The sequence below is a fragment of the Polyodon spathula genome, chromosome 48 (genome assembly GCF_017654505.1).
Source record: "Polyodon spathula isolate WHYD16114869_AA chromosome 48, ASM1765450v1, whole genome shotgun sequence".
NCBI lineage: Eukaryota > Metazoa > Chordata > Actinopteri > Acipenseriformes > Polyodontidae > Polyodon > Polyodon spathula.
This window is the reverse complement of record NC_054581.1, coordinates 1740437-1764897: the sequence shown is the minus strand read 5'-3', so window position 1 is coordinate 1764897 and position 24461 is coordinate 1740437. Positions and strand designations below refer to the sequence as shown.

Here is a 24461-nt window from a genome sequence, read left to right as displayed (position 1 = left end):
TTTTTTTTTTTGGGGGGGGGGGGGGGGGTGTTTAGCTTTTAATTGGTCATTTTTAAAGATATATATTTATATATAGATGAATTTTTTTTTTTTTTAAAACCCTTTCCGAATAGATATACGAGGATATATATAAAGTCAAGTAGCGTTTGTTAGCGGGTTGTTTTTTTTCGGGGGGGGGGGTTGTATCGCTGGTCGGTACTTTTCGGATTGTGTGTGTGTGTGTTTTTTTTTTTTTTTTTTTTGGGGACAGCCCCCCCGCCTCGCTATTCTCTCCTCTTTTACATTGCCGATCCACACGCAGGCTGGGGGTGTCCGTCTGTCCGTCTGTGTGTCTGTCTGGGATGGTTACAGATACTGGGAAAAAATCCCAGGGCGCCCCTCGACAGGGAAGGGAAGGGAAGGGAAGGGAAGGGAAGGGAAGGGAAGGGAAAGGGGGGGTGCGGCCGCCCTTCTGAAGTTTTTCTAGCCCGATCTGAAACTATGGCAGTGGAATAACAACAACAACAACAAAACAAGGCGGCTTTTTATTTGTTTTAATTGGTAAGTTTATTTTTATTGTTTGTTTTGTTAAAGTTCTATACTACAAACTATCTTTCCCTGCCTCTCTGTCCCTATCTGTCTCTCTTTCTCTGTCTGTCTCTTTCTTTGTGTCTGTGTGTCTCTTTGTGTCTCTCTCTCTCTCTCTATCTATCTAGGAGCTTATTGTAACACACAATTGTATTTTATTGCAGAGTGGGGGCGGTTTTATGTGTGTTTTGTGTGGGTTGCCGTGTACCGTACTGACTTAGTGACGTTAGTCTATTCAATTTCCCGCACAGACAACCATATTCACCCCAAGCAGTGCAGGCTGGCCCAGTGCTTTATTATTGTCTGCGTGGCTGTTTGGGCTGGAGATGATGATGATCATGCGGTTAATTATCCTGCCTTCAATCAGTAACACGACCGAATCATTCGCGTGATTTTTGTTACGAGTTATTATTTAAAACAACAACAGAAATAAAGGATGCTGACCGCGTTACCGGATCCACAGTGAAGGGTGTGAAAGGCACGGGTGAAGATTAGATATGCGTGCTGGGAGGGAGATTGTGTGTGTGTATTACACACGGTAGCGTTTGATTTGCATGACAGCTCTGCCGGTAATTAAGTGGACAGCAAACTTCAAAAATCCTGTGGTTTTTAAAACTTCTGCCATTAGCCGAAGGGAACACGAAGCCCTTTTGCGGCTTGGAACTTGGTTTCAGGACTCTGAGCGGCACGCCAGGGGATTTTTGCGTGTGTCAAGAGTGTGGGGTTTAAAAACGCAGGCTCTGGAGAGCAAGTCTGAGGACCGGAGTAAAGTAAAGGGGAATTAAAAGATATAGATAAGAACGAGAACATTTCGGTCTAGATGGGGCAGACAGCGGGCTGATTCGCTCGCTACCACTCCCTACAACCCACCTCTACTCCATTCCAGGCGCTAATAATAAAAATCTCAGGGATGGGAACAAGACTCCGATTGCACAGCGGTTTGATCCGTTCCTGGTTTTACTGCGAGTTTAATAATCAGACACACCTGAGCTTGTTGCCTAGACACACTGGGGCTGATCAAGCTGGTGGTAAAACCTGGGCTGGATCACACTGCTATGCAGTAGGATTTTTTTTTTTTTTTTTTTAAATAGTAATTTAAAAACAGTGACGGACCGTGTGTTCTTATGATGGCTTTTGACAGTCGCAGCATACCAGGCTTTCTCCACGTTCTTGCCCAAACAGCCCCAGATCGATAACACGCTTGGGTTGTAGTGGCGAACGTTCATGTAGAGCTGCGAGACTGAACTCGGGGAATGCAAACAATCTGTTTTCATGCACCGAATAGAGAGGGGCTTCCCAACCCCGGTCCTGGGGACCCCCTGCGCCTGCGGTTTTCATTGCAACCGAGACCTATTCATTAGCTTAATTAGACTTTTTTTACATTTTCAAACAGTTTTCAAGTTAACTGTACAATTTTCTAAGCAACTTGAAATCGACAGCTTTTGTAGAAGCCGAGAACAATTAAAAAAGGTCTAATGAAGCCCATTATAAGTTCATTTCAGGGTCTAGTTCAGTAATTGAGAGCTCAGTTGGAATGAAAACCAGCAGCCACAGGGGGTCCCCAGGACCGGGATTGGGAACCCCTGGAATAGAGACGTACAATTTCTATTCCCTCATTTTATTAAAACGCTGAATTTAAAACAAAATGCTAAAAGAAACGTAATAAATTGAGCGGCGAAGATTCCAGCTAGAAGTTTTTCTCGTCGTCTTTTCAGGATTTTAAAACACAGAAACTTGTCTGCTTCGTTTTCTTTCTTAGTTTAACATGTTTTGAAGCCTGTATCAAGACTTTGTTTCCTCTCCCTTCCTATCACAGAGATAAGAAGCCGTTCTCTCTCGTAGTTAGGCTTGGGTGAGACACGTTCCTGACCTACTGACCTTTGGCGAAGGTCATTCGCAGGTCACAAGAGTCCGGAAAGATTTAAGATTTCCCCCCTCAATGAAGTCTTGTTACTTTAACACAGGGCTTCTCAACCCTGGTCCTGGGGACCCCCTGCAGCGTCTGCTGGTTTTCATTCTAACCGAGCTCTCAGTTACTGAACTAGACCCTTCACTGAACTGATAATTTGCTTAATTAGACCTTTTGACTTATTTTCAGCTCTTAAACAGTTGCAGTTCAAATGTTACCACTAACTTGAAATATGCAGCTGTTTAAGAGCTGAAAACAAGTCAAACTGTCTAATTAAGCAAATTATCAGTTTAATGAAGGGTCTAGTTCAGTAATTGAGAGCTCGGTTGGAATGAAAACCAGCAGACACAGGGGGTCCCCAGGACCGGGGCTGGGAACCCCTGTTTTAACTGGACTCTCGATCATTTCAATAGTGTGCGGAATTGAGTTCTGTCGGCCAGGATTGGGTTCGATGATAGTTGCTTATCTGCCATTTGGTTTTGCCTAGTGGAAGCAGTGCTGTGTGAAAGTGCATGCAGACTGATACAATCTCTATCTATATATGTAGCTTGAGGGAGTTTCATAGGGTTTTTTTGGGGATGGCTCTTAGTCGGACTGTCTTGAAGTGAATTCTTTAAATTCTCTTTGTGTAAATGGATACTCTGTGAAAAGACATCCACTGACTGGCTTACAAACAGACGCACACACACGTGTACACAGAACCACAGAGACACACAAACTGAGATACACTTGTAAACAGACCCATGGACAGAGACACACAAACAGACAGGCATACAGTTGCACGCAGATCCACAGACTCGCACACACTTGTACACAAACCCACGGTCAAACACACACACATACTGGCACACATACATTTTCACTCGCACAGTATAATGCAAGCATCTGTTGACGGTCTGAAACTTGGTACGGACGTTCTCTTAACCCCCGCACCCTCCCCAAGTTGAGAATCCAGGGATGTGAACAGAGGAAGGTGCTTGTGTTTGAATGTAACACAAACTGCAGTCTAAAAGCGACGGCAGTCTAAAAGCGACGCAATTTTACAGTCTCTCCACTCAGCCAAGGAGGGGCCCAGGCGATGACTGGAAGAAATTCTGCACATTCCTTTTAGCTCTGATCACAAGCCAAGGAGAGCGGGCTGCAGTAGAGAAGAGGAAGAGAGAGACAGCGAGATATCAATACAGTTTAGTGACCGCAAATTATGTCAGCCTGAAGTCTGAACCAAACTTGAATCGGAGACAGATGTACAAGGGAGGTGGGAGAGAGAGGGGAAAAAAAGGACTGAGATTTAAGAGAGAGAACGATAAAGAGAGAAGGGGGAGACAGAAATGAAGAGAAAGAGGTTCTCTCATCACAAGCCAAGGGGTTTGGGCAGGGATTTGGGAGAGAGAGGGAGAGGGCAATGGGGAAGGAAGGAAGGAAGGAAAGAAAAGACAGAGGTGTTCTATCATCTCCTGTATGTTATACAGGTCCTTTCATGAGCACCGCACAGCTGGGGATGTTACCTGCATGTTGCACACAGCCCTGTATAAGGAACAGGTTCAGCTAGTTCTGCATGAAAACCTGACCATTGTACTCTAGCAAAACAATGAACCAGTCCTTTTAAACCTGTTTTTAAATTGACCTTACCAGGAAATCAAATAAAAATGTATTTATAGAAAGCTTTTCATGGCAAGCCAGCTCAAGGTGCTTAACGAAGCATTTAGATACAATAAAACATAAAAAACACACACATATATAAATATATATAAACATAATTTAGATATTGAGTACAGTAGTATTTCATGTTAGATTTTGAAATGTCACATTTTTCAAGTCAGTTTTTTGTTACATGTGTGTGGAAAACTACAAAGCGGTGTGCTAACGCAACATGACTCAGCAGGTTTCATTTGACTTTATGAGGCAAAACTAGTTAATTCTACAGGGTGGTGCAAGGCAATTAGCTATAGCTGTGCCTGTGTGTATATGTATATGTATAGACACACACACACACACACACACAGTGTATTACATACATAAATCTAGAAGAATCACAACCGTTCACTCAAATTGTGCTGAAACTTTTAAGACGATAAAATCCTGACATTGTTTTGTCGTTGTGTCAAACCCTGCAATAATAAATCAGATGAACAAAACAAACAGACTGTGCTTTGCAGCAGGTACAGTGAGATCAGGGCATACTGTAGCCTTCCTGCCTGCCTGCCTGAACAAGGCTGATCTGCAGCAGTGTGTAATTTGCTTTGCAGCTCTGTGGTTTCCAGGAGCGACAGGTGTAATTAAGGCTGGTTTTCTCATTTCTGTTGCCCGGGGCAGTTGGGTAACAGACAGTAGGGTGCAGTCATGCTTGAGTCACGGCCAAGAACTTGTGCTGGAAGTTCAGGTAGAAAACACCTGCTCAACCCCTGGGGGTCTGAGGAGTGAGTTAATATTGACAGTGGAGACTAATATTGACAGTGTTTAGAATTATTACCTGCAGACTCCAGAGGGACACCTGTAATCTATAAGATTCATCCATTCCAGGTCTTACCACAAGCTTGATAAGCCCCACTTCATAGGTAGGAAGCTCAGCTGTGTCTTAACAGGGCTGGAAATAAGACTCCTATTGCATAGCATGCTCATCCATGCCAGATTTTACTATGAGCTTGGTTAGCCAGTGTAGAGCTAAGAAGCTCAGGTGTGTCTGATTTTAAACTCGTAGTAAAACCAGGACTGGATCTAGCTGCAATGCAATGCAAATACGCTATCACCCTAACAATTTAACTCCGTACGAGCTGTGAACAGCTGGTTTACAAAGGTGTCCCTGGAGAGAGGGTCAGGAGCAAGTTCCAGTTACACACAAGCATGCAGCCAGCTCACCGCTTCACAAGCCATGAGTTACTGTATTCACATCACATCACGTGCAATCACAAGGCTGCTTCAAACGATCAGACAGCAGCCTCTTAAATTGAGAGTAAGTGACACTGGATCCGAGTCAGGTGGGGGGTGGTGGGGCAGCAAAAGCAATCAAATGATCTCGCCGCAGGTCTGCTTTCACTAAAGAGAGTCATAGTAAATGGCATTATCAGTGCCTTTTAAAATTGGCATCCTGTAACGCAGAATGCACAAGGTGACAGGCCGGACGACGGTCTTCTGGAATGTTCTGAAATCCAGTGTTTTTTGATTGGCTGCGTGTGGTTTTATATTTCACATGTGAAGAGATTTTTGTTCCTTTCTCTTTTTTATTGTATTTGCTCAAAACAAAAGCCTTTAGGACTGGTTTTACTTGCAACCTGGCCACAGAGAGCACTTCGTTTCCGCTACCTTGTGAAAGGACACTGGTGTTACCGTCGCTCTGTCACCTAGGAGACAGGAATTTCTTCAATATTTTCTCTTATTTATTGTTTTTTTGGTTTAAATGTTTGCACACAATCCGGTCATTGTTTGAGTCTCGGGTTTTGTTAAGAGAAGAGGTGACTAATTCAGCATGTTTTTACAAGAAAGAAAGAGGGCATGGTGCTGGAGGATGCATGTATAACATTAGTGAAGGCACTAGAGGCCAAACGCTGCTCTGCTTGACTCAGTTTAGTTTCAGTAACACTGAAGGCTCTAGAGCCCAAACGCTGCTCTGCTTGACTCAGTTTAGTTTCAGTAACACTGATGAAGGCTCTAGAGCCCAAACGCTGCTCTGCTTGACTCAGTTTCTTGAAAGATTCTTTAGCATGTTGCTAACTTTTTTTTTCTTAATTTCTTTTACAGTTTTTTTTTTTTTTAATTGGGACCTTTTTAACCCCCCCCCCCACTTCCTCCGGGCCCCCCTTCCGTTGAAATTGACCGGAATCCAAGATGGCTGCTTCAGTGAAGGTCGCGGTGAGGGTGCGACCTTTCAACTCTCGGGAGACCAACCGTGATGCCAAGTGTGTCATCCAGATGCAGGGCAGCTCCACCTGTGAGTAAACTCGCTTCCTACTGGCCGGTCCAGGGGCCATTTCAAAATGGAGCACTGTTGCGAATTTTCTAGATATGGGTGAAACGTCAAGCTGATTTAAAAGAAGTCTTTCAACAAACGCAGAAGTAGTCCCATTACTGTTTTGATCACCTGGTTCCAGTGTTTGCGTAGTAGATCTGAACTTTGGGGGGGTCACTGCAAAGCCCTTATCAACACTAAGCAAACGTGTGTGTGTGTGTGTGTGTGTGTGCGCACGGTTAACGAGTTCTACAGCTGTGGCTAAAAATTTTGCATCCTCTAGAATCTAGACAAATCTACCGGAAGGAAGCCATAATAGTACAGTAGTGTTTCATGTTTGAATGTCACAGTCTTAAATATCAGTTGTTTTTTTTTCTGTTAAGTGTATGGAAAACTACAAAAAGGTGTGTAGTTCAGTAAGATTATTCAGCAGGTTTCTTTCGACTCTGAGGCAAAATGAGTTCATTCCATTGGGTGATGTCTCAATCCTAAAAATTCTAGGCGATGCAGAATGTCTGGCCCCCGCTGTCTTGCTCCAGCCCTCAGGATTAGTGTGTGCAGGGGGTTCAGAGTGAGTTGGGCAATGGTGAGAGAGTGCCAAACGGCACAGCTGTGCTGCAGAATTGCCCAGGACTGGCCGTGACTCCTCTATTAATAGTCTGAGAGGGAGCGCGTGCGAGGGAACAGAAATCCTGTCTCCATGTAAACAAGCCAGCCCCTTACTTAGGCACCAGAGACAGGGAGGCGGAGAAGGAGGACCAGCAAAGATTCGTCATGCTGTAACACCTTTCAAAAACCACTCCACTTGTCAAGCGTGTTTAAACTGCACACTGCTGTTTTATTTGCTCGGAAAATAATGAAAGCTTGTTTTCAAGGGGGGGGGGGGGGGGGGGGGTTAGTTTATTTTCGATTTCGTTGGCCTCCATTGGCATTTGTCTTGTCTGCTTGTGTTTCTGTGTTGCTCAGTCTGAATTTAAGGTGCCTCGTTTCTGTCATTTTCCCTCCTTGCTTTGCCTTCTAGTTCGTTTCAGCCTCCTGTAAAATTTTTGAACAAGAAAGAACGCCCTTCTCCGTTTGTTTGCATTCCTTGCAGACAGTTCCAGCTGACCCGAGCCTCTTCAGCTCCAGCTTCCAGCTATAGCAAAGCCTGTACAAAGTGCTGTAGATTACACAGAACAGCAAAGTGCCCTGGTGCGCACAAACAAGACTCCCGTTGCATGGCGGTTTTATTTGTTCCTGGTTTTAATGAGTTTGTATTAATGAGACGCACCTGAGTTTGTCAGCTATACGCACTGTGGCTGATCAAGCTGGTAGTAAAACCTGGAATGGGTGAAACTGCTGTGCAACAGGAGTCTTATTACTATCCCTGCATAAACCAGTTACATCTTTTGCAAGCCAGGCAATTTAAAATGCTCTCTCTCTCTCTCTATATGCAAACCACGTTGGGTCACCAACTCCCAGATTTGAGTAGCAAATCAGCAAAGGCACAGCACAGCTCCTTGCAGATCACCAAGGGGTTCTTGAATTCAGTGTTTTTATCGTTCCTGTGGATACATACTGTCCCTGTCCCGTTAAAAAACAAAGGAAGCACAATGTGTTTCTAAGAGCGATGCAAAACTTTTGCCCATGTGACGTTAGTCTAGCATTACACCCTAGTAGTTCTGGTTATTAATCTAATAATTGTCCAGTGCATTGAATCGGACGGCCACACCCCAGCGACTGTCTGCACCACTCATCACTCTGGATTCGTGCCTCTTTGTTAAAGACATTTCACACCCGAACAAGTTTTGCATCGCCACCCTGTAGAATTAACTAGTTTTGTTGAATTTTGAGAGTTTTAATGCCAACAATATCACAAAAAAGCAGTTAGTTTGCTTCCGTCTCCTAGACCTGCCCCTACAACCTCCAAAAAATAATAATAATAATCTTTATTTTTATATAGCGCCTTTCATAGTGGACCACCATCGCAAAGTGCTTTACAAGATACGAGACCAGGGTGTGTGAGCTATGCATCAGCTGCAGAGTCACTTACAACAACGTCTCACCCCAAAGACGCAGCACAAGGAGGTTCAGTGACTCGCTCAGGGTCACACACAGTGAGTCAGTGGCTGAGCTGGGATTTGAACCAGGGTCCTGCTGGTTACAAGCCTGTTTCTTTAACCACTGGACCACACAGCGTCCTGTAACTAGTGAACTAGTATAAAAATGAATTAGTTTTGCATCATAAAGTCGAATGAAACCTGCTGAATAACGTTACGTTAACATACTGAATTGCACACCGCTTTGTAGTTTTCCCCATATACTTAATAAACTGACATTGAAAAATATGACATTTCGAAATCTAACATGAAATCCTACTGTACTGTATTATGGCTTCCGGACTTTCTTTGCGAGATCATTTGGTAGTTTCTTTGAGTTGCATCGTGATGTTCAATAAAAGATCACAGTTATGATCGTACAGTTTTTCAATGACGTGTCAATTCTAAAATTCTAGGGGATGCGAAACTTTTGGCCACAGCTGTACAGTTCACCGCAATTGAAATGAAAGTTCGAATATCATTTTGCATTGGGGAAAACAAGAGTGAAATAAAACTGGTACTCTACCACCTAATAAAGAAAGCAGAGACATCATTCTATAATTCTATACATTTTCTAAATTCTCTTATTCGTTTCCAGGGACTTATTCCATCAAAACTGTGTTCAAGAAGTAGAGTTAATACACTCTACCATGTGATGGTTAACCCCCCCCCCCGCCCCCGTTCTGAGTTTGTGCTAGATGGTCACTTTGATATTTTGGTATGTCGGGTCACACTCCCGCAGCTGTCGGGAGAGTGACTGGAATTCCACAGCTGAGCGGACCAAGCCCACAGCACCCAGCCCAGCTATTTGCAGAATGCTTCGATTTGTTTGCCTGTTTATTTAATACCCATGGGCTGCTGGTAACGCTGGCACAGAGAGGAGGCTCTGGTGGTTAAAGTCCAGGGCTTGTCACCAGAAGGTCGCGGGTTCAAATCCCACCTCTGCCACTGACTGACTCTCTGTGTGTGACCCTGAGAGAGTCGCTTCACATCCTTGTGCTCTGTGGATGAGATGCTAAATCAACGTCCTATTGGAGGTGATTCTGCATGCGCAGTTCACAGCCTGCCTCTCTAAAGCGCTTTGTGATGGAGGTCCACTATGAAAGGCGCTATATAAAAGTTACGATTTTTTTAATATATATATATACCCAGCCGTTTCACTCGCTCCAGTTTTTACTACCAGCTTGATTAATCACCACAGTGTGCAGGTAACAAGCTCAGGGGTGTCTTACTAAACTCCTAGTAAAACCAGGAATGGATCAAACTGCTGTGCAACGGGACTCTTATTTCCATCCCCGGTTTGAGGCAAGAGGAAACTTATTCCAGTGAATAAGTTTCCGGTCTGCCTCTGTGATCTCACAGGTGTCTCTCTGTCTCTCCCTGCACTTGCTGGGACTTGATTGTGCTCCCCAGCCTTGTAATCTTAACCATGAGCAGCCCTGATCAAAGCTCTGCTAACTGAAAACTACCCCTCTCCACCCCAGGGTTCCCCGCTGTGATAGAGATGAGTGAAAGGAATGGGGGTGGGGGCTGACAGGCAGCTAAACGGTGCACTCATTGGGGCGGGGGGGGATAAGAAAAAACACATGTTCTGCAAATACACCCCCCCTCCCGCCGTGGCAGGCCCCCTTAAAGGCGAAGCGACTTTCAGTAGAAATATTCACGTTTTGGCCAGGCAAGGTTCCCGTCTTGTAGAGGTCCTTTGACTGACTGAAAAGTTCCATTTTGATGTGCTTTGTGTGTGTACTCCCCCCAGGACTGTGTGTGTGTACTCCCCCCAGGACTGTGTGTGTGTGTGTGTGTGTGTGTGTGTGTGTCCAGGACTGTGTGTGTGTGTGTGTGCTCCCCCCAGGACTGTGTGTGTGTGTGTGTGTGTGTGTGTGTAACCCCAGGTCTCTGTGTGTGTGTGTACTCCCCCCAGGACTGTGTGTGTGTACTCCCCCCAGGACTGTGTGTGTGTCTGTGTACTCCCCCCAGGACTGTGTGTGTGTGTGTGTGTGTGTACTCCCCCCAGGACTGTGTGTGTGTGTGTGTGTACTAACCCCAGGTCTCTGTGTGTGTGTGTGTGTACTCCCCCCAGGACTGTGTGTGTGTGTGTGTGTGTGCTCACCCCAGGACTGTGTGTGCTTGTGTGTGTGTGTGTACTAACCCCAGGTCTCTGTGTGTGTGTGTACTAACCCCAGGACTCTGTGTGTGCGAGTGTACTAACCCCAGGACTCTGTGTGTGTGTGTGTGTGTGTACTCCCCCCAGGACTGTGTGTGTGTGTGTGTGTGTACTCCCCCCAGGACTGTGTGTGTGTGTGTACTCCCCCCAGGACTGTGTGTGTGTGTGTGTACTAACCCCAGGACTGTGTGTGTGTGTGTACTAACCCCAGGTCTTTGTGTGTGTGTGTGTACTAACCCCAGGTCTCTGTGTGTGTGTGTGTGTACTAACCCCAGGTCTCTGTGTGTGTGTGTGTACTAACCCCAGGACTCTGTGTGTGTGTGTGTGTGTGTGTACTCCCCCCAGGACTGTGTGTGTGTACTCCCCCCAGGACTGTGTGTGTGTGTGTGTGTGTGTGTGTGTGTGTGTGTGTGTGTGTGTGTGTGTGTGTGTGTGTGTGTGTGTGTGTGTGTGTGTGTGTGTGTGTACTAACCCCACAGGACTGTGTGTGTGTGTGTGTGTGTGCTCACCCCAGGACTGTGTGTGTGTGTGTGTACTCACCCCAGGACTCTGTGTGTGTGTGTGTGTGTGTGTGTACTAACCCCAGGACTGTGTGTGTGTGTGTGTGTGTGTGTGTGTGTGTGTACTAACCCCAGGACTGTATGTGTGTACTCACCCCAGGACTCTGTGTGTGTGTGTGTACTCACCCCAGGACTCTGTGTGTGTGTGTGTGTACTCACCCCAGGACTGTGTGTGTGTGTGTGTGTGTGTGTGTGTGTGTGTGTACTAACCCCAGGTCTCTGTGTGTTGTGTACTCCCCCCAGGACTGTGTGTGTGTGTGTGTGTACTAACCCCAGGACTCTGTGTGTGTGTGTGTGTACTCACCCCAGGACTGTGTGTGTGTGTGTGTGTGTGTGTGTGTGTGTGTACTAACCCCAGGTCTCTGTGTGTGTGTGTGTGTGTACTAACCCCAGGTCTCTGTGTGTGTGTGTGTGTACTAACCCCAGGTCTCTGTGTGTGTGTGTGTGTGTGTGTGTGTGTTGTGTCTCTGTGTGTGTGTGTGTGTGTGTGTGTGTGTGTGTGTGTGTGTACTAACCCCAGGTCTGTGTGTGTGTGTGTGTGTGTACTAACCCCAGGACACTGTGTGTGCGTGTGTACTAACCCCAGGACTCTGTGTGCGTGTGTGTGTGTGTGTGTGTATATACACCAGGTGGACTCCCCAGGACTGTGTGTGTGTGTGTGTGGACTCACCCCAGGACTGTGTGTGTGTGCTCACCCCAGGACTGTGTGTGTGTGTGTGTGCTCACCCCAGGACTGTGTGTGTGTGTATGTGTGTGTGTGTGTGTGTGTGTGTGTGGACTCGCCCCAGGACTGTGTGTGCATGTTTATTATCATTGCAGAACAATCTGGAGACCCTGTGTTATCTCAGGCTGTGCTGCTGCTGCAGATAATAATGAAGCCAGACTAAATATAGACCTGGGCATTGAGGAGAGGAGAAGAGGAGGGGAGGGGAGGGGGTGTTAAGAAATTCACAGACCCGGATTAGCCCTGATCTAGGAATACTCAGCATTCCCTTTGATAATTTTCTTGCACATCATTTTAATTGATATATATTTTAAATTGTATCTCTGTCTTTTTTACCCCAGGCATCACCAACCCCAAACAACCCAAAGAGGACCCCAAGAGCTTTGCCTTTGATTACTCTTACTGGTCCCACACCACGGTGAGCCTGCTGTCTTTACTCAGCGAGCTGCACGGGCTTGGGGTCCTGCCCTTTTAATTGCAGTTCCTTTTCAAAATCTGTTCCCAGTTCTCGTTCCCTTTTCATCAGTTCCAGCACTTCACTGCTCAGAATTGCAATTGGCAGCATTCTGTTAAAATGAGCCTCTCACAACCATGGCGATGCGTGACTTGTTGAAATATGCGCTGTAGATATGTAGACACACAGACAACTGCTGTGGAATTAAAACAAAACTTAACATTGAAATTATTGATCTCTCTGCCTCTGTCTGTCTGTGTCTGTGTGTGTGTCTGCCTGTCTGTCTGTGTCTGTGTCTTTGTCTCTGTCTTTCTGTGTCTCTCTGTCTCTGTGCCTCTGTCTGTCTGTGTCTGTCTGTGTGTGTGTCTGCCTGTGTCTTTGTCTCTGTCTTTCTGTGTCTCTCTGTCTCTGTGGCTGTGCCTCTCTCTGTGTGTGTCTGCCTGTCTGTCTGTGCCTCTGTCTGTGTGTGTGGTCTGTCTGTCTGTGTCTCTGTGGCTGTGCCTCTGTCTGTGTGTGTGGTCTGTGTCTCTGTCTATGCCTTTGTGCGTTTGTCTGCCTGCCTGTCTGTCTGTCTGTGTATGTTGGTGTCTCTGTGTCTGTGCCTCTGTCTGTGTGTGTGTCTCTGTCCAGGCGGCAGACCCTGACTTCGCGTCACAGCAGCGGGTGTACAAGGACATTGGGGAGGAAATGCTGCTGCATGCCTTCGAGGGCTACAACGTGTGCATCTTCGCCTACGGGCAGACTGGCGCGGGCAAGTCCTACACCATGATGGGCAGACAGGAGCCCGAGCAACAGGGCATCATCCCGCAGGTACTGGGGCCAGCAGGGGCACTGTAGCACACAGGGAACAGCAGGGGTGCTGTGGCACACAGGGAACAGCAGGGGCGCTGTGGCACACTGGTAACGTATTTGTATGCTGTGTCTGTGTGTCTCTCTGTCTTTCCAGCTCTGTGAGGATCTGTTCAAGAGGATTGTGGAGAATAAGAGTACAGACCTGGCTTTCTCTGTGGAGGTGAGAGCGTGCTTGTTTAAAATAATCATAAAGGAATATAAGGCAGGGATGGAGACAAGACTCCCCTTGCACAGCAGTTTGATCCATTCCTGGTTTTACTAGGAGTTTAGTAAGACACACCTGAGCTTGTTACCTAGACACACTGGGGTTAATCAAGCTTGTGTTAAAACCTGGAACAGGTGGCACTGCTGTGCAACAGGAGTCTTATTAACATCCCTGAATGTTCTTACATTGTAGCTCAGTTGCATTGCTGATATACAACATGCACTCAGCAAGGTATTTACTACAAAGTGCAATTTGCATTGATTTGTAAAAGGAAAATAGTTTAATCCCCTGCATTAACACTAATGAAGGCACTAGAGCCCAAAAGCTGCTCTGCTTGACTCAGTCTCTTCTAGTTTCAATAACACTAAGGAATTTCTAAGAGCGAGTTCCAGTGACCCTCCGTCTCTCCCCCCCAGGTGTCCTACATGGAGATATACTGCGAGCGTGTGCGGGACCTCCTGAACCCCAAGAGTCGGGGTAACCTCAGAGTCCGAGAGCACCCCATCATGGGCCCCTACGTGGAGGACCTGTCCAAGCTGGCCGTCACGTCCTTCAGGGACATTGCTGACCTCATGGACTCTGGGAACAAAGCCAGGTCAGCCAGGGGGCGTGGTCAGCTGGCGGGGGGGTCCACAGATATTCAATTCAGAGAGAAAGAGAAAAGCAAACAAACTAGTAGCTAGGGGGGGGAAAAAAACGCAACATGATTTTAAGACTGTGCTCATCGTTGTGTGTGAACCCTGCCTGTTCCACTCCCGTCACTCTCTCGCGTCTCGCTCGGCAGGACGGTCGCCGCCACCAACATGAACGAGACAAGCAGCCGCTCGCACGCCGTGTTCACCATCGTGTTCACGCAGAAACGCCACGACGAGATGACCAGCCTGGACACGGAGAAGGTAACGGGATCCGCGCTCCGGCTTCACTGGGGAATCGCGTGGGAACATTTCATGCTGACACACCGCGGTTCGAGGTGTTGTGAGGAGGAGGAGGATTATGTTACTCTTACAAGATTATTTCTGAACATTTTTAAATATATTTATTGATATGATTATTATGATTATATTATTGATTGACAATATATTATTATTTCTAATAAGTTTACCTTATCACGCAAATAGACTCAATAGACTTGTAGGTGTTAATGCAAGGCTTGGGAGCTGAGGTCTGCATTGCTGTACGGCTGACTTAAATATAGCCCTTTTCCTTAGCTGTACTAGATTTAGATCTGCCAGCAATTGGAGCTCTGTTTCCCTCTAGTGGCTGAAAAAATGAACAGCAGGCCTTAGCATTTCTGATTTTAAATTCCCTACAAGCTTGGAATCAGCAATTTTATTTAATTAATTTATTATTATTTATTTTTTTAGGTCAGCAAAGTGAGTCTGGTTGACCTGGCAGGAAGTGAACGGGCTGACTCGTCCGGGGCAAAGGGCGTGAGGTTAAAGGTGACACACCCTATGACATGTGATGCGTTACTTGCTGGGACAGTATTTTTTATTTTTTTTTCTTCTCTCTCTAAACCTGCCTCTTTCTCCTGTGTTGTGCTGCCCCCTACAGGAAGGAGCCAACATCAACAAGTCTCTAACCACCCTGGGGAAGGTCATATCTGCACTGGCTGAGATGGTAAGAGTCATTGTAAAAAGTGTATATATATATATCCACTAGGTTTTTGCGAGATAGTTTCTTTGACATTAAAAAAATGTTAAATAAAATATATAATAATAATTATGACTTGCTCCTAAAAAACTGATGATGCTAAACTTTTGGTCAGGGCTACATTTTCTATAGGCAGCTCAGACATCCTTGTTCTGCCACCTGAGAGACACAAACATGTACACACACACATATACAGGGACACACAGACGCACGCACGCACACACACACACACACACAGACACACACAGATACACTCACACACGTAAAGTGAAACATTCTGACACTGGGAGAAAGACACTTTGTGGAAATGCTCTAGAAACGAGATCCTCTTACCCGTGTGGCTAGAAGTTCAGTACACAAATAAACTGCGGCTCTGTGTAAGAATAATTCTAGTTGAAGTAAATGTTTGAGTGGCCTTCAGATTTTGGCCCCGGATTTCAGATGCCTGTCTGAATGGAAGCAGCTTCTTTGAAACTAAACTGAGCTTCATGTCCACAGCAAAGCAGCAAGAAGAGGAAATCAGACTTTATTCCCTACAGAGACTCAGTGCTGACGTGGTTGCTCAAGGAAAACCTGGGTATGCAGGAGCAGAGAGCACAGCTCACTTTGATAATAATAATAGTGATTTTGCCATGTCATATTTGTATTGCCATTGATGATATTATTATTATTATTAGTATTGCTGATATCATCATAATTATTTGTAGTAGTCACTGTTACACAATATATTGTTTGTATTGCTTGTTATTGTTGATATTAGTATCATTAATATTAGTAGTGGTATCGATTATATAATATGTTATTTTTATTATTCTTATTGTTCTTAACATTTCTATTGGTGTTTTTTTTTTAAAGCTGTGAAAGACATTGTAAAAGCTGTATTATAAATCGCCTGTGTGAAATCAGTTCCTATCGATTTTTAATCACATTATTATAAATAAAGGAGTGAAAATAACATGTTTGTTTGATTGGTTTTTCTGTCAGGTGGAAACTCGCGCACTGCGATGATCGCGGCTCTGAGTCCCGCCGACATCAACTACGAAGAAACACTGAGCACTCTGAGGTGAGCACAGGACTGTGTGAGAAACACTGAGCACTCTGAGGTGAGCACAGGACTGTGTGAGAAACACTGAGCACTCTGAGGTGAGCACAGGACTGTGTGAGAAACACTGAGCACTCTGAGGTGAGCACAGGACTGTGTGAGAAACACTGAGCACTCTGAGGTGAGCACAGGACTGTGTGATAAACACTGAGCACTCTGAGGTGAGCACAGGACTGTGTGAGAAACACTGAGCACTCTGAGGTGAGCACAGGACTGTGTGAGAAACACTGAGCACTCTGAGGTGAGCACAGGACTGTGTGAGAAACACTGAGCACTCTGAGGTGAGCACAGGACTGTGTGAGAAACACTGAGCACTCTGAGGTGAGCACAGGACTGTGTGAGAAACACTGAGCACTCTGAGGTGAGCACAGGACTGTGTGAGAAACACTGAGCACTCTGAGGTGAGCACAGGACTGTGTGAGAAACACTGAGCACTCTGAGGTGAGCACAAGACTGTGCTGCAGGTATCATGGATTGTGTTGTGTTGACTGTGCTGTGTTTCAGGTACGCAGACCGTGCCAAGCAGATCCGCTGCAACGCGGTGATCAACGAGGACCCGAACGCCAGACTCATCCGGGAGCTGAAGGAGGAGGTGAACCGACTGAGAGAGCTGCTCTTCTCACAGGGGCTGCCCAGCAGCCTGGTGACAGCGACGGGTGAGAGAGAGACCGACCCCCACACACACACACACACACACACACATACACACACACATCACAGAGCGAGAGAGAGACTTTCGACACACACACCACAGAGCAAAAGACACTGACACACAATACAGTGCTACAGACAATTCCATCCCTGCCTAACACACTGCACAGCTACAGCACTCGCTCCATCTCTGCCTAACACACTGCACAGATAGAGCAGACTCATTCTATAACAACTCTACTGTCATAATGAAATGCAGCTTAATCAAACCCCCCCCCCCACAGGCGTCGCCCCCGAACTCAGTAACAACAACAGCACCGCCGCACCGAATCTCCCTGCAGGGGGCCGCAGCGCTCTGGGCCCCCCCTCGCTGGACCCCTCCCCAGGCGGCGAGGCGGACCTCGCCTTGGACCCCCACGCCGAGGGGGGGCCTCCTGACAGCCACCCCCGGCTGGAGGCGCCTCCGATCAGCACTGAGGAGGCTGTGGAGAGGCTGAAGGAGACGGAGAAGATCATCGCCGAGCTCAACGAGACCTGGGAGGAGAAGCTGAGGAAAACGGAGGAGATCCGAATGAATAGGTGAGGGGGGTCCGAGAATCCAGACCCACATTCCACTCCTGGTTCCACAATCCAGAGGCACATTCCACAACCCCTGTTGTGAATCAATTTAACAAACCTCCATCCAGACAGAGTTTAGTATCTCATTTGACTTGTTAAACCTGGAGTGGAATGGCCCTCCAGGACCGGGATTGGTTGCTGGGACACCCCTAGGTTAAATACAAAGTCAATTTAAACAGAAATGTAGCCCATAATGAGGCCACTGGTTTTTGCACCCTTGCCTGACCTTGATAGCAAAGTATCACTGGCCAATTCGGAATACAATGCATAGGGAAGCATTGTAAAGCACAGAGAGGTCTGGTAAAGCATAGGGAAGCATTGTAAAGCACGGAGAGGTCTGGTAAAGCATAGGGAAGCATTGTAAAGCACGGAGAGGTCTGGTAAAGCATAGGGAAGCATTGTAAAGCACGGAGAGGTCTGGTAAAGCACTGTAAAGCACAGAGAGGTACGGCACAGTAAAGTAAATGGCAAACCATGGTAAAGTATGGTAAATGCATGGGGATGAAACCATGGTTCACTTTTGTAAGGGCCCCAGGGACTGATCACATGTAGTGGTCCGGCTGCAGGTGGAGCCGGGGTCCCTGCGTCTCACACTGCAGGTGGAGCCGGGGTCCCTGCGTCTCACACCGCACATATCTTGTCTTGTCAGGGAGTCGCTGCTGGAGGAGATTGGGGTGTCGATTCGAGAGGACGGGGGCACTGTGGGGGTGTTCTCCCCTAAAGGGGTGAGTCTAAACCCAGCTCTCATTCCACACGCTGGCTCGGCTTCCAACTGCTTCAATTTTCTAACCCTGGTTGGGTTTTGTTGTACGAATTATGAGAAGTCTCTCTCTCTCTCTCTATTCTCTCTCTCTCTCTCTCTCTCCTCTCCCAGACCCCTCACTTGGTGAACCTCAATGAAGACCCCTTGATGTCAGAGTGCCTTCTCTATTACATTAAGGAGGGAGTGACACGGTAAGGAAACCACAGTGTTCACACAGTCATGCTGTCTCCACACAGTCTCCTCTGAAACACACCTTTCTGAGTCCAGCCTCTGTCTCTGTCTCTGTCCAGGGTTGGTCAAGAAGACGTGGACATTCGACTGAGTGGCCAGTTTATAAAGGAACAGCACTGCGTCTTCACAAGCAGCACCAAGGACAACGGGGAAGGTAGGAGAGGGGAAGAGAGGAAAGGAGAGTGAAAGAGAGGAGCTCATGTAATATGCATTTCTCTGTATTTAAAATATTATGGATTTTCTTGTATTTACAGCATCTTGTAAAGCGCTTTGTGATGGTGTTCCACTATGAAAGGCGCTATATAAAATAGATTGATTGATTGATAAAGGGAGAGAGCGCCAGGGGAGGGCACCACACAATTCTAGCTGCATTTTCACTGGCCCAATTCCACTGACTTCAATATCAACACACCTTCAATGTGAAGGCCACCCCACTATCAGGACCTGGCCTTAAAACACAGCAACGTGGGGCTCCCGAGTGGCGCATCCAGTAAAGGCGCGCACTGCGTGGTGAATGCAGGATGCGCCCTATAGCCTGGAGATTGCAGGTTCCAGTCCAGGCTGTGTCACTGCAAAAGTGCCTGGGGGCTCCTAGGGGGCGGTGGTGCACAATTGGCCGAGTGCCGCCCAGGTAGGGAGGGCTCAGGTCGGCAGGGGAATCCACGGCTCACCGCGCATCAGCGCCCCCCCTGTGGCTGATAGGGCGCCTGTGGTGCTGCAGTGGAGCCTCCGGATCTGTGTTGTCCTCCGGCACTACAGGTCTGGTATCTCGCTGTGGATCCACAGTGTGTAAAATGATAGATTGGCGGGATACAGATAATAATTGGGCACGCTAAATTGGGGAGAAAGCTGGGGTAAAAAATTGGAGACAACTAAATAAAAAAAAACACAGCAGCACCACAGCAGACAGTTCACAACTCTTTACTAAATAAAACATCATTCCTGTTATTTATGCTCTCTCTCTCTTTTCTGAAGCTTGCCAGGAAATACCTCAGGTATGGTGCTGCTGTCAATTGCTTCCTACATCCACTGCTGAGTTTCAGATCTCCTTTTATGCTGATTTATTCAGGCTCTTAAGATTTTAATCTCCGTTGTTTTACACAGGAGAAGAAGTTCCTTGAGCTGGAGCCCACGTTGGGTTCAAATAACCTTTTTTTTTTTTTTTTTTTTTTAAATCGCTCCAGTGTCTGTGTTCGTACGGACGGGAACGATTTTGGTCTCTGATTACAATTACGCTTCTCTTCCAGTGGAGGTCACTCTCGAGCCGTTTGAAGGAGCGGAGACTTACCTGAACGGGAAGCAGATCTCTGAGCCGGTGGTACTGAAGCAAGGTGTGTGAGAGCTGGGGTCAACCAAAAGGGTTTCATGGCCACAGGCAACGTGTGTGTGTGTGTGTGTATGTGTGTCTGTGTGTGTGTACAGTTCTGGTCAAAGGTTTTGCCTCACCCTCTATATAGAATGAACTGATTTTACTTAAAGTTGAATGAGACTCACTCAGGAATATCAAACTTGATTTTATTCATGAAATTAAAATTCACTTTAAAATAACTTCAAGATTTGTGAATAGAAGCCTCTATTAGTCATCAGTCAAGTCCCCATTGAAGCTTATTGTTAGTCATTTAGCAGATGCTTTTATCCAAAGCGACTTACAGAGACTAGGGGAGTGAACTCTGCATCATCAACAACTGCTGCAGAGTCACTTCCAATAGGACCTTGTTTGTTTGGCGTCTCATCCGAAGGACGGAGCACAAGGAGGTTCAGTGACTTGCTCAGGGTCCCACACACAGGGAATCAGTGGCTGAGCCAGGATTTGAACCTCCTGGTATCAAGCCCCTTTCTCTAACCGCTGGACCCCCTGTTAGCTTGTGTCGCGAGGTGCGGTTTTCTCCTCGGGAGAGTTCTCTGAGTTTGCCGTGCCCCTCAGGAAACCGCATCGTGATGGGAAAGAGCCACGTGTTCCGGTTCAACCACCCGGAGCAGGCGAGGCTGGAGCGAGAGCGCAACGCCAGCCTGGAGCAGCAGGGGGAGCAGAAGGCAGACTGGAACTTCGCTCAGAAGGAGCTGCTGGAGGAGCAGGGCATCGACATCAAACTGGAGATGGAGAAGAGGTGGGAGGGGAGAGGGGCAGTGATGTCACAGTAGAGATGGGGTGGGGTTAAAAGGCACTGGGGAAGTGGGAGAAACAGGATTGACATCACACTGGGAGGGGGTAAGGGACTGGGGCGGGGCTGGGCAATTATGTCACAATGGGAGGGGCAGGACTGGAGCAAAGGGAAAGAGGCTGGGAGTGGAAGGGGAGGTAAAATGACATCACAATAGAGATTGATAAGAGGTGGGAAGGACTAAAGAATGGAAGGGGAAGGGCTAGGGTGGAAATTGGGCAACTGTTGGGGGTGTGTGTGTGTTTTTTAATGCTGTTTTTGTATTAAATATATTTAAAAGGCTGAAGCATGTTGTTGAGCGAGTGACTGAGCGCAGGGTGGGTGTGTCTGTAGCGGGCTGCAAGCCTGCAGGGGGGTGTGTTGCAGCTTCAAGTGTCCCTGTGTCACTCTGTGCGCCTCTTTGTTTCCCCCTCACCCCAGACTGCAGGACTTCGAGAGCCAGTACCGCAGAGAGAAGGAGGAGGCAGACTTACTGCTGGAGCAGCAGAGACTGGTGAGAGAGTTACAGAGTGCCACAGAGACTTGGGGCAGCTGGTAATGTGCGCCAACGCTAAAATAAACTAAAAGAGTATTGCTGAGGTTAGATGTGAAGGAGGCTTGGGGGATCCAGTGGTTAGAGAACGGGGTCTTGATACCATGAGGTTCAAATCCTGGCTCAGCTGCTGACTCCTTGTGTGTGTGTGACCCTGAACAAGTAACTGAACTTCCTTGTGCGCCCCCTTCTCCAGTACGCAGATTCAGACAGCGGGGATGACTCTGACAAGCGCTCGTGTGAGGAGAGCTGGCGTCTGATCTCAACTCTGCGAGAGAAGCTCCCAGCTAACAAGGTGAGACACGAATCGGACTGGGGCTCGGCGCTGGGGTGTCACAATCCTTTGCTTGATAAATTCTGCATTGGTATCTGCATATCAGTAGTAGCAGGGCTGGGAGTCAGACTCCCGTTGCACAGCAAGTTTGATCCATTCCTAGTTTTGCCGTTCGTTTAAAGAGACACAATTAACTCCCCCCCCCTCCAGGTCCAGAGCATCGTGAAGCGCTGCGGGCTCCCGAGCAGTGGTAAGAAGCGGGAACCGCGCCGGGTGTACCAGATCCCTCAGCGACGCCGGATCACCAAGGACCCCAAGTGGGTGACTCTGGCCGACCTGAAGATGCAGGCGGTCAAGGAGATCTGCTACGAGGTGGCCCTCAACGACTTCCGCCACTCGCGCCAGGAGATCGAAGCCCTGGCCATCGTTAAGATGAAGGAGCTCAGCCGCATGTACGCCAAGAGGGACCCCCTGGAGAAGGAGACGTGGAGGGAGGTGGCCCAGGACGTGTGGGACACTGTGGGGATTGGGGAGGAGCGGGTAGCGGGAGGAGGAGGAGGAGGAGGAGCCGGGGGGGAGGAAGGGGAGGGCAAGGCAGACGTGAGCGGACTGAAGGCCCACATTGACAAGCTGAGCGATATACTGCAGGAGGTGAAGCTGCAGAACAACATGAAGGACGAGGAGATCAAGGCTCTGAGGGATCGCATGATCAAGATGGAGGAGAGGGTCATACCGTCCATCAGCGCGCAGGTGAGGGCAGCCTGCACCTGGGGAGGAGACTACCCCTTACAGCCCCCTACAACCCCCCTACACCCCTCTCTTTACTCCACACTCTCCCATGGTGATGGCAGGGCTAATAACGCTTTATTGCACTGATGGTGACAGACTGGAAGGATGGGCACCCCCAAATTGTGCTTAATAATACAGCTGCGGCCAAAAGATTTGTCAGGTTTTTTTTTTTTAGTGTGTGGAAAACCACAAAGTGGCGTGTAATTCAATCTCAATCTCTCTCTCCCCCGTCTCTCTCCCCTTTCTCTCTTTCCTCTCTCCTCTCTCTCCAGGATGAGACAGGGCTGGGGGAGTATTTCCTGGATGATGATGATGATGATGGTGACGATGAGGGAGGCTCTTCCTCGCCCCTCTCTGGGAAGGCAGGGGGAGGAGGTGGCAGTTCGGAGGACGGAGAAGGTACTGCGCTGTGCTCTCCCTTTTACTTTTTATAACATTAACGCTTGGACCCAGAACCCAGCGTGTTGAAGCCAAAGAAATCTAAATGAACTCCTGGTGAGAGACACTAATGTCACGATACAGGCAGGTCATGATGGGATACACATTGCAGAGCGTGCAAGCTAGTTGTATGATGCATAACAAGGTCGAACGATCATTTAATGACAGACTCTCACTCTCCTTCTCTCCCCCCCCTCCCAGGCACCAGTACGCGTGGCAGTGGCTCGCTGGAAGACCTCTCCAAACAGGAGCGCGTGACCCGGCTCATGGAGGAGGATCCTGCGTTCCGGAGGGGGCGGCTGCGGTGGCTGAAGCAGGAGCAGAACCGCATTCAGAACCTGCAGCTGCAGCAGATCAGCAAGCGCCTGCGCAGCAGCACCCCCTGCGGGACGGGCAGGTTCATACCACCCCAGGTAAACGGCGCCCATCCAGAATTTAACATCGTGTAGTACAGTATGTTACAAAATGTCATGCAGTCAGAGTGACAGAGTGTGTGGCGGTTATGCGCAAAGACATTGAGAAAGACCTTCTGTTGTTCAAGTTTAAACCCAGCTCTCTCCCTCTGCCCCCCTCGTGCAGGACTGCAAACTGCGCTTCCCGTTCAAGAGCAACCCCCTGCATCGCTACTCCTGGGACCCCAACTCTGCCTTCATGCTGGGGGGGGAGCCCCCTCCGTCGGAAGGGAACGGAGAAGGAGCGTCGCCCCGGAACACAGACGAACCGGAAGAAGCCGAGCAAAAGAAGCCCAGAGGTTTCGCGGGGGGGTTGCCGGCGCAGCCACTGATAATCATGGCCCCCCCCATGACGCAGAACCCCCGAATGAGGACCCCGAGCCCCCAGAGGTTCTGGCCCAATTCTGGGGGTTACAGAGGCCAGTCAAACAGACAGCAGCAGAACCAGGAACACCCAAACAATCACCATCGACAGCAGCAGAACCACTTCCGGAGAAACTCCTTCGATAACGGCTCCCAGGGCCGGCCCAAGCTTTACCGGCAGGGGCAGGGGCACCCCAAGGAGCACTTTCAACCCCGCAAGCCCAACTACCACCACCACCACCCTTACCAGCAGCCGCTCTCGCTCCCGCTGCCGTTTCCCATCCCGCCGTTCCACTACCCGCTCCACCCCAAACAAGCCAGCCAGTTCCAGCAGTATCAACACAGACCCAACCATCAGGGAGGGGGGCACCGTGCCACGGACGCGGAGTTCCAGGGCTTCTACCCCCGTTCCACTACCCGCTCCACCCCAAACAAGCCAGCCAGTTCCAGCAGTATCAACACAGACCCAACCATCCCCAAACAAGCCAGCCAGTTCCAGCAGTATCAACACAGACCCAACCATCAGGGAGGGGGGCACCGTGCCACGGACGCGGAGTTCCAGGGCTTCTACCCCCCCCACCCCCCTCCCGGTCACCCTCACCACAGCAACCAGGCCCGCGGCGGCGGCGCCGGCCCCCCCCAGCTTCACGGAGGCTACACGACCCCCCCCAGGATGAGGAGGCAGTTCTCTGCTCCGGATCTTGAGAGCAGAGAGACGCCCGTCTGAGCAGCAGACGATTTCTATTATCATATTTTTTTTTTTTTTTCTATTTTGATGTCACACTGTAGTTTCTTTTTTTTTTAAGGTTTTGTTGGTGGTTTTAGGGGAGGGGAGGCAAGAGAACTTTAGATATGGAGAAGATGATAAGTAGAGAAGGGCTGAAAAATTTGGATTGGAGAAACTGTGTGTGTGTGGCGTATCTGTGTCTGTTTGCCTCTCTCGCTCACTCTCTCTCTGTGTGCCTGTGTCTCTGTGT

General features: G+C 48.2%; 1 protein-coding gene across 3 annotated transcripts; it reads left to right on the top strand.

Moving 5' to 3' along the window:
* The first annotated feature begins 37 nt into the window (after window positions 1-37).
* Window positions 38-24461, top strand: kif1c (kinesin family member 1C). Of its 3 annotated transcripts, none has more exons than XM_041238231.1 (25): window positions 38-540; window positions 6212-6401; window positions 12287-12363; window positions 13030-13209; window positions 13346-13411; window positions 13873-14051; window positions 14241-14352; window positions 14821-14898; window positions 15011-15076; window positions 15608-15686; window positions 16094-16172; window positions 16716-16867; window positions 17147-17441; window positions 18130-18205; window positions 18355-18434; window positions 18534-18628; window positions 19722-19805; window positions 20399-20582; window positions 21057-21129; window positions 21365-21463; window positions 21653-22192; window positions 22504-22630; window positions 22871-23082; window positions 23249-23809; window positions 23978-24461. In XM_041238231.1, exons 2-25 carry the CDS (start codon window positions 6299-6301, stop codon window positions 24209-24211), a joined length of 3831 nt encoding a protein of 1276 aa, XP_041094165.1. In that variant the 5' UTR covers window positions 38-540; window positions 6212-6298; the 3' UTR covers window positions 24212-24461. The 3 variants fall into 3 exon arrangements, with proteins under 3 accessions (XP_041094165.1, XP_041094166.1, XP_041094167.1); XM_041238232.1 differs by having other exon boundaries at window positions 23249-23836; window positions 24005-24461; XM_041238233.1 differs by having other exon boundaries at window positions 23249-23842; window positions 24011-24461.